General features: G+C 45.4%; 2 protein-coding genes across 2 annotated transcripts in view; one reads left to right on the forward strand and one right to left on the reverse strand.

Moving 5' to 3' along the window:
* Window positions 1-13,176, reverse strand: part of LDLRAD3 (low density lipoprotein receptor class A domain containing 3) — a 267,822-nt gene that overhangs the window by 20,722 nt on the left and 233,924 nt on the right. The window lies entirely within an intron of this gene.
* On the forward strand, window positions 2,684-10,702 carry COMMD9 (COMM domain containing 9). The gene is made up of 6 exons (XM_030560034.1): window positions 2,684-2,761; window positions 3,680-3,805; window positions 5,483-5,622; window positions 6,529-6,563; window positions 9,426-9,529; window positions 10,477-10,702. The coding sequence occupies exons 1-6, from the start codon at window positions 2,684-2,686 to the stop codon at window positions 10,615-10,617; spliced, it is 624 nt and encodes a 207-aa protein (XP_030415894.1). The 3' UTR covers window positions 10,618-10,702.

Below are 13,176 nucleotides of genomic sequence, written 5' to 3' on the forward strand. Positions count from 1 at the left end.
GGTCAGGGCTTTGGGGTGTGGGCTCAGGACAGAACTCACCTCAGGAGGCTCCCCACAGGCGGCGTCATGTCCCTCTGCTCCTAGGCAGAGGCACATCCAGGCAGCTCTGCATGCTGCCTCCGCCGCAGGTGCCGTCCTCACAGCCAATGGGAGCAGCGAAGCTGGCACTCGAAGTGGGGCAAGGACGGCACACATAGCTCCCTGTGGCCGTCCCTCCACCTAGGAGCCGAGGGACATGTTGCCACTTCCGGGGAGCCGGGCAGATCCAGATAGGGAACCTGCCAGCCCTGTGCCAACTGGACTTTTAATGGCCCGGTCAGTGTTCCCGTCAAAAAACAGATACCTGGCAACCCCAGGGCCAGACTTTTTCCCAGAATAGCTCAAGGATATCACCTGGGGGAAGGAAAGCTGATGCGGCAGTTCCGCTAATCTGATTACAGGTTGTGTTCCCTTGTTGATCAGGGTAGATCTATGGATTGGGCTGTGTAATGGGACTACTTGGCTGAACAATAAGGTCATGTCTGTCTCCCATTCCATCCTACACAACAGCATGTCAGTATTCCAGATAGGGGCCTCCATTGGGATGAATCTGTAAGGCAGCTTTACATATTATACTACCTATACTGGGTTAACTTAATGGTAACAGCAGCACAAACATATTGTGCCTCTCTAAGCTGCTCAATCATACTCATTAATTTCAAGAGGCCACAGTTGGTAAACTCATACCCTGAAATAGCTCCCCCCAGAGTCTCATTTCCGATTGCTCATGAAAAATGATAGAAAATAAACTCCTCTCCCTTCAGATTCTTCTGCCCTTGAAGGGTTCCCAGCATGTGAAAGTGAAATCAGTTCTTCTGCGAGCAGAAGCCCTTTCCCCTCGCCAAGCAGTTTCCATCATGCTGCAAATAACAGTTGCACATTTACACTTTCAATTTATTCTTTCATTTGCAGAGGAGCAGTGCAAAATAAAATTGAGGTGCCAGTGGTGTGGCAGAGATATGGGGATGGGGAAAGTCCTGGGATTGTGCAAAATGCAAGATACTTGATGTGCGGTGAATTACACAGGACAAAAGGAGACTGTTTCTCTCACTGAAAGAGGATTTGTTTAAATTTCCCTTCTCAGGAGAAAATATAACAGTATCCTAGAATAAAGGCCCATACCGTTGCAGTAATACAATGGTAAACCCTTTGCCTTCAGCAGCTGAAGATAATGGGCACTCAGCACCTCCCAGGATCAAACCCTTAGATCATCTTTCTCCAGGCTATGCATCCACTATAGAGAAGATACTTGGAGCTTTGGGAGGGAGTGTAGGTGAGTGATTAGATCAGAGGACTGGAAATCAGGACTATTAGGTCTTAGGGTATGTCTACATTGCAGAGTATACCCAGATGGTGGCTGATATGCACACAGAGCCGACTCGCCTCCAAGCAGTTCCACTGCAGAGTTTCACACAACTCAGACTCATGTACCTGTGATTTTACAGGCTCAGCACTAGGATTTTTGAGGGACATATTCCAGGGGCCTTAGCGCCTCACTAAATTGAGCCACTTTAGGAATTAGTTCATGGCATATTGTGGGAAAACTTCTGAGTCCTTCCCGAGCCCCTGTGCACAAGTGTTCTTAGCCCCCAGTGCATCAGCCCATTCCCAACAGGGCCACTAGCTCACTATGTGACCAGAAGCAAATCATCTTTCCTGCCCCTATATTTATTAATATTACTATTATTTATTATTACATGTATTACCATAGTGCCTAGGAGCCCTAGTCATGGACCCGAACCCCATTGTGCGAGGTGCTGTATGAACACAGAACAAAAAGACAGTGCTTACAATCTAAGTAGGATTACTTAGCTGTAAATTGGTTACAGTAATAAAAACAACACAAAGGGCCAGTGCACCTCACATATCTCCCAGGGGTGCTACAGTGCTTACAGAAAGTTAATATTTATATACCGCTTTGAGATTCTTGAATGAAGGACACAGAGCAAGTACAAACTCCTATACAGAGCTTTAGCTCAGGGACCTTTGCAATCACATACAGTAGTGTAGTTTTAGAGAAAGGTACAGGATCTGCCAAGGAAACAAGCAGAAAACAGTCTCTGTGCAAAATGGACAATGAGAATCAGTTAAGTTCCTCTGACTTTTGGTTATTTAGAATTCTTCTGTTTTAAGTTTTTAGTGCTCTAATATTTGGGTGTGACACTCAGCAGGGGAATGTTTATTTACTTAAACAACTGCTTTTGTTGGAGGTTTTGCCTTTTGTTTTTAAATTTGTGGAAATATTTTTGTTGGTGTTGGGCTTTACAATGGCTTGTTTCTACAACTGTCAAACCTTGAGCCAAATTTAAATTGACAGTGCCCCTTTACAAAGCTAGGCCTCAGTTCTGCAAATACATGAGTAATTTTACTCATGTGAGCAGTCCCAGTGACTTCTCTAGGACTGATTAATGTAAGTAAAGTTACACGTATGCCTAAGTGTTTGAAGTATCAGTGCTTCAGCAAGATATTTTTTAAAAAACCATGCCAGGAACTATTTGTTTAATCTATTACATTTTTAAATGGCTTCATATGAAAATAATCACCAGGCTGCACCTAGAACTACAACTTCCAGAATGCAAGGCAACAGAAGCGCTAATCATATGACTTAAACTGAGCGTTTGCGATTGCTAGTGTCTGCAGTCATATGATAGAGTCACATGAAAGAGTAAAGATGGCTGCAGTGACAGAAGAGCAGTTTGCAGCTCTGCAGATCTTATTGAAGGTAAAAAAAAAAAAAAAGAGACACAAATGTACTAAGTTAGCATGATGTTTGCTTTTTAAAATCCCTATACTGTTAAACAGCTGCTGAATTCTGCCCAAGACCTGGCTGCATTTCACTTATCCCTGGACAGAGTTTGTAAAGCAGTTTGGGAAGAAATATGCTAGCTAAATGTGACTAATAAAAAGAAACAATGAAAAGTGTTTGAGCTCATTCAGCTGCTGCCGTAAATGGTGTTTCTCTTCCTGGGCTCGACAGTGGTGCACTTTGGAAGATGAACTGCATGTAGTCATGTATGCAAATTTTGGAGACAAGGGAGATGAGGTTTTAAATTGGTGATGCATTCAAAAAATGCTGTCTCCCCATGGTGGATCAATTCCGTGGACATAAATGAGCTCTACAAGCCCTATTGCCTCATAATGACAGAACCAGAAGAATGTAAAATGAAAGCTTCTGTATTAATAAATGACTACCCCTTCCCATCCTTTCAAGCAGTATTTTTTTTGTGGTTGGTGTGGTTAAGTAGCATTGTAACAGAATCTGTAGGACTGATTTAATTTGTTGCTCTTTTAAGGATTTAAAAAAAGGGGGGGGTGGAGAGAGATTTGAGATTTGAAAACACACACAAATAATTCAGCAATACAGTATGATCTGAACACAGGATTGGGACCCTGGTGCTCCTAAATTCCAATTCTGCTCTTGCCACCAGCTCCCTGTGTGGCCTCAGGCAAGTCACTTCACCTCTTTGTTTCAGTTTCTCTGTCTACACGATTAATATAATGCTAACCTGTTGCACAGGGGAGTTTTGAAGACCAAGTAGTTATTAGTTCAGTGCTTTGCAGTTGTAAAACACTGTAGAAGTACTTACATTTCTCTGCATATAAACAATGGTTTCTGAATCCCGCACTCATTATTTTCCAGGCTTCCTCAAAAGATGTAGTTAGACAACTGTGCCAAGACTGCTTTTCTAGCTCAACAAGAGGCTCAAGCAAATTGATTGACAGCACCCGTTCCAATCTGTCTGTGACATCAGAGGAAGCAGCTCAAGTAAGAGTACAATTGTAACACCAACAGACCCTGGTCGTCAGCAGGTGGGATTGAACTGGGGATCTCTGGAGCTTAAAGCATGAGCCTTTACTGTATGAGCTAAAAGCCAACTGACTGTTAGCTAATGCTGTAGAGCAGACTCATTTTATTTCTCTAAGTGGTCTCAGTGCCACTAGATAGGACAAAACACCACACCCAGAAGGTGTGTGAGTTACACAACAACACTTCATCAAGCATAGTACAGACTTATTGACAGGGTCTGCATGTAAGAGGTGCTTTTCCCTCTGACTTCTCTCTTCACAAGCAGCCAAACACTGGTGAGAAGCAGATTTTGAAACTAAAAGTAGGTAGTTAATAATCTGCTTTCACTGTGATGGCTAATGAGGCAGTACAAAGTCCTCAATGCTACAGTCGGGCTGGCTCAGATCTCCATTGGGGCTCTGTGTTGGCCTGTGAGGACAGAACGTCTTCACAGATACTAGAGCACAAAATGGGAAATTCTGCTTAACAAGTACACTCAAAATGGATGCAAATTCTATATACAGCAGGGCTCATGAATCAGCCAATGTTAGCAAAGCCCCTTAAAGGTCTAAAGTGCTTAAATATAATTAAGCAATTGTAGCAGTGTAAGAACAAACATTAAATGCCTCTAAAAGCCACTCCAATTTATTTCATGCAGTAAGTCAAGAAAGCACTGGGTACAATCCAAACAGGTTTTTTTTCCTACTCCATTTACCTAGCCAAGGTTTTTAATAAATTGTGTTTCATTCTGTGAGTTGAGTGAAAATATGGCTTTAAAACTTGCTCTGTTCAAACTGAATTGCTGCCTATGGGTAAAACCCCAGTCCTACATTGGGATCAGCTGGCACAGACACTTGTGTCCTATAGAATACCATGCAAGATTGGGGCCTAAATCATGCTAACCGGCTTAAGTTTTTTCAAGATCTAGGGTTAAAATATTCAAAAGTGCTAAAGTGAGTTAGAAGTTCAAGTCTCATTGATATTCAATTTTCCCAAGGCTGCACAAGCAGTATAAAATATAGGTAGGACTATTCTATAGGAAGCAACCCTTCATCAGCAGAGGGATGGATGAGGTCACCCAATAAGTATATTCTATTTCCAGTTTCTGAAACTTCATATGTATAGTTCATCCTTAAATGTAATTTCTTCTGTAAAGTAGTAATATGAGCAATTAGGACCTGACTTTCAGAAGGGCTGAATGCTTCCAGCTTAGATTGAAGTCAGAGGCCTCCTCAGAGGCGCAGCAGCACTGAAGATCGGGCCCTGGCTGTTTTTGAAAACCCTGGGGCAGTAGTTATAATTGTAGTACTTAGTAAAGGGCTTAATACTTAGTTGGATAACATGACCTAGAATCCTTAAGAGGAAGCTCGAGTTGTCTATGTTTGGAGAGTGCGGGTTGGAGTACAGTGGATTGTAAGCAGCACGTATCAATGTCATTGTCATTCCCTACATAAAGTGAAATTCTATGATGGTGATTTTGCAGTTGGCGCCATGCAGGCCTGCCAGCGTGCACCTGATTGCTGGAGCTGGGCCTATGCGTGTACACTGGCCTGCACCCCATCTGGTTATTGAAGTCATTAAGTCATTCCCTGTGCAGCATGTAGCATGCCCTTCATTACTTCAGCTTCTTTTCCATTATCTGTTCCTTTCCTGCAGCTGATCTGCTCTTTGCACAACCTCACCAGGCACATTGTGTATCGGGGCTTGTCATCTGCGGAAGAAATTCTCTCGCTTTTCCCAGAGAACTTCCACCAGAGTCTAAAAAACCTCTTGACCAAGATAATTTTGGAAAATGTGTAAGTGCTTGTCATTTGATTTTCAGTTGGATGTAAAGCAAGAGGGTGTTAGACGTTCCAAGTCTTCACATGACTGGCAGTCTGGAACACCTCAGCATTGTAAGGGTTAGTGATGTGAGCCTTTACCATAGTCATTGAGCACCAGGGAACCGGGGAGGGATGTAATGTAATAGGGTACTTTCTGCAATAGAATGGTAGATTTGTGAGGGAAAATATGGTGGGCTTACAACTTTGGCCAGGCTTTTAGGCCTAAACTTTGGATAAGCTAGTTTCTAGGCTGTGTTGTAATGCACTGGCTTCTGTGGATCTAGTGCTAGGGCATCTATCTTCCCCCAGTTCATTGTATGGTCCCCTAGGGAGTCTGGGCACCTAACTCAGGCTTTGTGGATTGCAGTGTTGTTCCTATGATTTTCTTGGCACCTACAAGGTATTGCAACACCTAAGTCCCTTTTTGATCTGGGCCTAAGTGACTAGCCCAAGGAAGCATGTGGTAGAGCCGGGAATTGAACCTGTCACTAGTGCCTTCACCAATGGCCTGTCCTTACCACCTATCAGACTGTCTCACAGTCAAGGGAGAAAATGTAAAGATTAAAGCTATGCTGTGGAGCCTGAAGATAAATATACAGGTCATCAGTAAATTGCACCGAGTTTCTGATGGCAAAGCAATTTTGTCTTGAATACCACGGGCCAACCTTCCCCTTTGTTCTAGTTTCTTCACCCCACCAACTCTTCCAGTTGCCACAATGAAGTTGCCACCTGCTATGGGTAATCTCATATCTCCACCCACTTTTTCTGACTGGTCCTTCAGAAAGGAGCCACCCTGCTCACTATCCCTGCTCTGCACTGCTGTTGTAATCTCTTTTAAAGCCCTGATCATATTTTTTTTCTCTCTCTTCCTTTTCGCAGCTCCGTGTGGAGGAGTGAAGCACAATCAAGTCAGAGTAAGTAGCAGGTTGCATTTTAAGGATATTAATATTTCCAGGAGGATTAGCAAGACCTTGAAATGTAAAACTGAAGTATACTAAAATGGTGTTTGCCAAACTTCTTTGAAAACTGAGCCCCCCTTCAGAAAGCGAAAGCAATGTTGCCCCCACTCTGCAACCTTCCCATGGATTGTCAAGGGCTTACGTATTGTGGCGTATATATCTTCAGTGCCATCCCAAACTGTCCTTGCTCTCCGACCCACCTACCCCCACATGTTATAGAAAACATAGCATTCATCTTTATAATACAGTGCCTCTGCTTTCTCACAGGCTTTGGTGTTTAGTGAACAGTTAACAATGCTGACATTTAAAGCATCATCACTGGCATCTGAATTAGTCCACTTTTAAGTGCCTGGACAGTTCAGCCCTCAGAGGCTCTCTGCAAACTCAAGCAGATTTCTCTGCATCGATTACACTTGCTACACTGTTTTTTTAAAGCTTTTCTTTGAAACCCTAATAACTAAAGAGTTTTCTTTCAAAAGAAAGCTGACACTCTAGAGAACAACTTGAGGCCAGTATGGGCCCTCCTTGCCCCTCCCAATGGGGTAGGGGCCGGGGACAGCACACCGAACACTCTGGGAAAACACTGCAGTAAGAGAATCATTAGGGAAGGGATTTTCAAACATCTTGATAAAATACAAATTGTGGGGAGAGGTTGTTCCACAGTTGTATCACATGACTAGCAATTACAGCAATTGCTTACACTAAATATTGTCCTAACCATACTTCTCCACACACATTTTCACATTGCAATGTGATCTAGGAAATGAGGTGAGCCAGTGCCATGTGCCCAACCAGCTCTCCATGGCCTATCAGCAATGGCTCTGCTGACTGCTGGTGGCCCTCGGACCATGTTCAGGAACCTCTGCTTTAGGGCTTCTGGTCCTTATTTTAACCCAGTACTAACGGCTGAACATGGTGGAATATCCTGTTGGAAAGAGAGATTATTTTCTGGGAAATGTTGGATTATGCTATTGCTATTTATAAGGCATCTGCTGCACATTGCAGAGGGGCAGATACGATGATTGAAACAACAAACATTATGAATGGTCAATTTACATGCCCATAAAGATTAGGACAGTTTCCTGGACCTCCAAAGCTGCAGCAATGACTCCCTTGCCAATTAAAAGACAAGACCAACAGATGCATCTTACATTGTGTTGTGAATGCTTCCAAATACTGGACTATAACTGGGGCTACATCTTCACTACCCGCCGTATCGGCGGGTAGCAATCGATTGCTTGGGGATCGATATATCGCGTCTCATCTAGACGCGATATATTGATCCCCGAACGCGCTTATATTGATTCTGGAACTCCACCAACCTGAATGGAGTTGTGGAGTTGACATAGGGAGCCGCGGACATCGTTCCCGTGCCGTGAGGACAGTGAGTAATTCGATCTTAGATACTTCGACTTCATCTACGTTATTCACGTAGCTGAAGTTGCGTATCTGAGATCGATTTTCCCCTGTAGTGTAGACCAGCCCTGGGAGTGGCTTCCAAAGGCAAGTGCTTGCCAACCAAGGCCGCACTGCCCCCTGGGGACAGATGACAAGAGCAGGCTCTAAACTGGGCTGAATAAGTGCTTGAACTTGGCTCGCCCATTGCAGGTGAGTCCCCTGACCAATTGGCTATTTTGGGGTCTCTCTCTGCTTTTCCTTGAAAGATCTTGGTTTCCTCCACGTGGTGAATGGGAAATGATGTTTTTTTTTTAATTTATATTTTTGTGGAATGGGAAAACAGTTTCCCGCCCAGCTGTGCTTTGGAATGTAGCTTTTAGTTATTTTCCAAGGCTTTTCACATGTCGGTAGCTTTTCCAGTTTGGACACAAGTTGAGTCATGTGATCATCCTGCTGCCTTGGCAGACTTGCTGTATTATTGATGCTTTAAAGCTTGCACAGCCTCTGACCTCTTAGCAACCTTAAAAGACACAGCTAGGCTGTGGGCACTCCCTCAGATGAGACAATGTAACCCTTTGCTCTCCTAGGTGGAGTACAGATATACAAATAATTTAACTGTCAGCCAAGTTCAAAGAGCCTCATTCTCTTGAAGGGTTTATAGTGTTTCGGGCCTCTTAAACACCTACATCAGTATTGCATTGAATTGCTGTTGAATTCATTCGATTTAGTCCAATAGAAATAAGGTCAGGCTGAGATCCATTAGTCATCCATCAAGTAGAAGTGTCTTAGTGCTTTTAATGAATTGACCAGGCACACGGAGGTGGGTGTCTCCCTGTACATACACTGGAGTTCCTTTGCTAGCAGGCATGGGAGTGGAAATTATGTACTTTACATTGCTTAGTTTTCAGATCATTCCTACATGAGTTATCTTTGGCTGCAGCATGGCGTGAGACACTAGGGCTCAAGTCAGGGCACACTCAAATGCTGGTTGTATGCTGCAGACAGCAAGCTAGTTCAGTAAGGAAAGAGGGATGCTGGGATGCCTTTGGAGAAGGGAGTTAGTGAACCTTATTGCTCCCTTCCCCCAATTGTTTTACACTCTTTCTAGGGTTGTTTTGCATAATACCACCCTTGCGTGTGGTGCTGGGATAACCTTGTGTGCTGTTTCATTGCCATGGGAGGGGGTGTCCAGCTGCCTGCAGCTTATGTGTAGTGCAGAGCAGAGGGCTGATTGGGAACCAGAAGGTGCCAAGTGCCTCTGTTGAAATTATAAGCCTTTGGTTTGTTTCAGTGCAGTTTGCTGGCATGGAAATGTGGATCTGGAACAGTTCACTGGCTCCCATAGCAAAGGCTGGGAGTACTGCATGTGGACAACCCCAAGTCATTAATTTAACTAACATGTAACTTTCAATCCTGCAGTCTCCCTGCCTCGGCTGGTTGATATGGACTGGAGAGTGGACATCAAGACGTCCTCGGACAGCATCGGCAGAATGGCAGTCCCCACCTGCCTGCTACAGTTGAAGGTAATGCTGATGGAGTCTAAGCTTCCCTGGATTATGGTGTCTAGGTGACTGACTCTCTTGCACCTGAACTCTCTGTGGCAGCACAGAGGAGTTCAGTGACAAGCTACTTGTGCTGCCAGATGGGCACAAACAGAAATAATGCAAGAGAGCAGTATACTTGGAGCCCCCGTGTATGAGGTCTAGAGGGGAAACTGTGACAGACTCTTTGCAGTATGCGAGAGGGCTCTGCTGTTACGAGGAGCCAGCTTGCTGGGCCCTACGACAAGTTGAGTTCTCTGACAGCACTAATCTAGCAAATCATAAGGTGCCATCTGGCCCTTCCTCCAAGACAGTTATTCACTCTTCAGCCCACCCCCTCTTTAGTAGATTATTCTGGGGGTAGTGTTTGGCTCGCAGTAGACTTTGAAGAGACCTCACTCACTGATATGTTGATCAGCTGAGATGGGGTGGAAATAGCCAGCTACCCTAGACATACAAGTTTAAATCCCAGGAGGGTCTATTCAGCCTTTCATTCTTCACGAGCCATTAAAGTGAGTTGGGATGGGCGGTCTCTTCTGGACGAGATATTAGGCTGGGAGAGAAAAATCTGGTAGCTGTGTACTCTGTATGGACTCTAAAGAGCCCATTGAGATTTCTAGTAAGAGTAGCAGATAGACACTTCTCATACGAGATGGGGTTTTGCCCTAGTATCCTTAGTCAGAACTTCCCCTTTACTTATTGTTGTGCCAGATGGTTGCTTGCCTTCTCCAACAGAGGAATCTACATTTCACTGGTGATGTACACAGTTTGGGGAGCACACTGTGGTTCTTCAGGAGGGAAGATTGTGATGCACGTCAGCAATTTTTAGTCCATCTCCAATCAATTCTGATTTTGAATGGAGGCTTTGAGAGGGAGGGCGTTTGTGTATGTGGATGTTCATGTGAGTTCAAACCACATTTCTACTTCAGATTCAGGAAGATGCTGCCTTGCGTGGGGATAACCCTGTGATCTCTGCAGTGACTGTGGAGCTGAATAAAGAAACCCTAGACACTATGTTAGATGGTCTGGGAAGGATCCGAGACCAACTCTCTGCAGTAGCAAACAAATGAATGCCTGGGATGTGAATGTCACCTGCCATTTGTACCTGGAAAGGAACTCTCCTGTATTACAAAAAGAGCTCTGATATCTTACAGACTGGAATCTCTCTCTTTTTCTACCAAACAATATTTAAACACGGTTTGATTTTTTTCTTGTTGGGGTGGGGGAGGTAATAACACGGCTTTCCAAAAGCAGACGCTTCAATGTGCACTTGCTCTGGTGCCAAAAGCATTTTACTAATGTTGTTGAACAAAAACTGGTCTCCCATTCAGAGAAGGATTTAAAGGCTCAGAGCCTGGCTTAATCGCAAGGGTTGTAATGGGAAATAGCAGTAGCCAGTGGAGCGAACACAGTTTCCCTGCCCTGAGATTAGGGACGAAAAGATTGAAGATAGCTGATAGGCTGGCTTCCAGCATTACCAGACAACAAGAGTGCTTCTCTCCTGAAGGTGTGTGTACTGAGGTGCATGCTGTATGTGTGTCTCTCTCTCCCTCTCAATGAGGCACAGCTAGGCTACAGATCGTTTTATAGGATAATGTTTTGAAATAGGGCAATTATGCTGCGGTGCATTCCCTTCTGATTGCCTCCATATTACTGTTTGTAAAATGACTAGTCTGAGCACCTCACTGTAAGTAACTGGGGTGGAACATCTTTAGTAGCAAGTAATTTCCTCCTTCTGGCTGCAAAGAAAATGGGGGTGGGGTTTGCTCTCTCATGTTGGGTTTAATAGACTTAGGCCATGTCTACATCTAAAATTTTGCAGCGCTGGTTGTTACAGCTGTATTAGTACAGCTGTATAGGGCCAGCGCTGCAGAGTGGCCACACTTACAGCAACCAGCGCTGCAAGTGGTGTTAGATGTGGCCACACTGCAGCGCTGTTGGGCGGCTTCAAGGGGGGTTCCGGGACGAGAGAGCAAACCGGGAAAGGAAACCAGCTTCGCCGCGGTTTGCTCTCTCGGTCCCGGAGCCACCCAGCAAACCGCAGGGAAGGAGACCTGCTTGCTCGGGGTTCCGGGACCGAGAGAGCAAACCGGGAACGCCGCGGTTTGCTCTCTCGGTCCCGGAGCCACCCAGCAAACCGCAGGGAAGGAGACCTGCTTGCTCGGGGTTCCGGGACCGAGAGAGCAAACCGCGGCGAAGCTGGTTTCCTTTCCCGGTTTGCTCTCTCGGTCCCGGAACCCCGAGCAAGCAGGTCTCCTTCCCTGCGGTTTGGTGGGTGGCTCCGGGACCGAGAGAGCAAAACCGCGGCGTTCCCGGTTTGCTCTCTCGGTCCCGGAACCCCGAGCAAGCAGGTCTCCTTCCCTGCGGTTTGCTGGGTGGCTCCGGGAACGCGAGAGCAAACCGCGGCGAAGCTGGTCTCCTTTCCCGGTTTGCTCTCTCGGTCCCGGAACCCCGAGCAAGCAGGTCTCCTTCCCTGCGGTTTGCTGGGTGGCTCCGGGACCGAGAGAGCAAACCGGGAAAGGAAACCAGCTTGATTACCAGAGGCTTCCTCCTTCCACGGAGGTCAAGAAAAGCGCTGGTAACTGTCTACATTGGATTACCAGCGCTGGATCACCAGCGCTGGATCCTCTACACCCGAGACAAAACGGGAGTACGGCCAGCGCTGCAAACAGGGAGTTGCAGCGCTGGTGGTGCCCTGCAGATGTGTACACCTTCAAAGTTGCAGCGCTGTAACTCCCTCACCAGCGCTGCAACTTTCCGATGTAGACAAGCCCTTAGACTTTGTCTTCCCTGCAGAACGAAAAAAGATGTGAAGAGAGATTTAGATGGTAAAGAATCAGTAGCAACTGTGTACCACAGCTGGTACCTATACCCCCAAAAGGCCAAGTTACATCTTCATGTAAAATAAATCTTTTTAATAAAAGAAAAAATAAATCCCGTACTTGATTGACTTCAGGTTTATTCTGAATACATTCGCTTCTCTCCAGACACGTTCCCTCTGTCTCGCTGTGACACCTCTCTGTACTGGTTGGATGGTGGGTTCAGGATTGTTCCCCTCTTTGGCTCTTACTCAGACAGAGCTGATCTCTAGCTGTCTCTTTCTTCCTTTTGGAGTGAAGTTCCAGATCAAATGAGTTTCATCTTTCCTGCCCTCTCTCATCTCATGGATGTAATTAGAGATGGGCCTGAGGCAAAATCTCATTCAAACTCCCTCACACTGTTTTGTGGGGAAAGAGAACAGTTGAGACCCAAGATCTAGATCCACGCTTCATGTAAGCTCCTCATTCTGTAATGTCCCCAATAGAAACCCTGGATCTGAACACCACTGAACTCTGTAGCTCAGGCCCATCTTTAGTTGATGACAGTTTGCACTTCCTTAGCACGTAGAAAAGGGTCTCAGTCCTTACAAGCACTAATTAATTCAGGGAAATAATATACAGGTGGCTTCACTAAGGCACAGAATAGTAAAGTGGCTTGCGTGAGGTCTTAATGAATCCTTGGCAGCGCGGACACTAGAACCCACATGTCCTGGCACAGAAGCCTCTTTTCCAACCCCTCGATCACACTGCCTTTCGTGGTGTAAGCTCCCTCAGAATAGATTTTTGGGTTCCTGATGAGGACACTTCAAT

Source organism: Gopherus evgoodei, chromosome 4, assembly GCF_007399415.2.
Source record: "Gopherus evgoodei ecotype Sinaloan lineage chromosome 4, rGopEvg1_v1.p, whole genome shotgun sequence".
Classification (NCBI taxonomy): domain Eukaryota; kingdom Metazoa; phylum Chordata; order Testudines; family Testudinidae; genus Gopherus; species Gopherus evgoodei.

Bases quoted from the DNA above. Each gene is read 5' to 3' on its own strand.
- COMMD9 (XM_030560034.1), top strand. From the start codon at position 2,684: ATGATAGAGTCACATGAAAGAGTAAAGATGGCTGCAGTGACAGAAGAG. The intron at 2,762-3,679 runs GTAAAAAAAAAA...ATTATTTTCCAG, and splicing joins CTCTGCAGATCTTATTGAAG to GCTTCCTCAAAAGATGTAGT. The intron at 9,530-10,476 runs GTAATGCTGATG...TTTCTACTTCAG, and splicing joins CCTGCCTGCTACAGTTGAAG to ATTCAGGAAGATGCTGCCTT.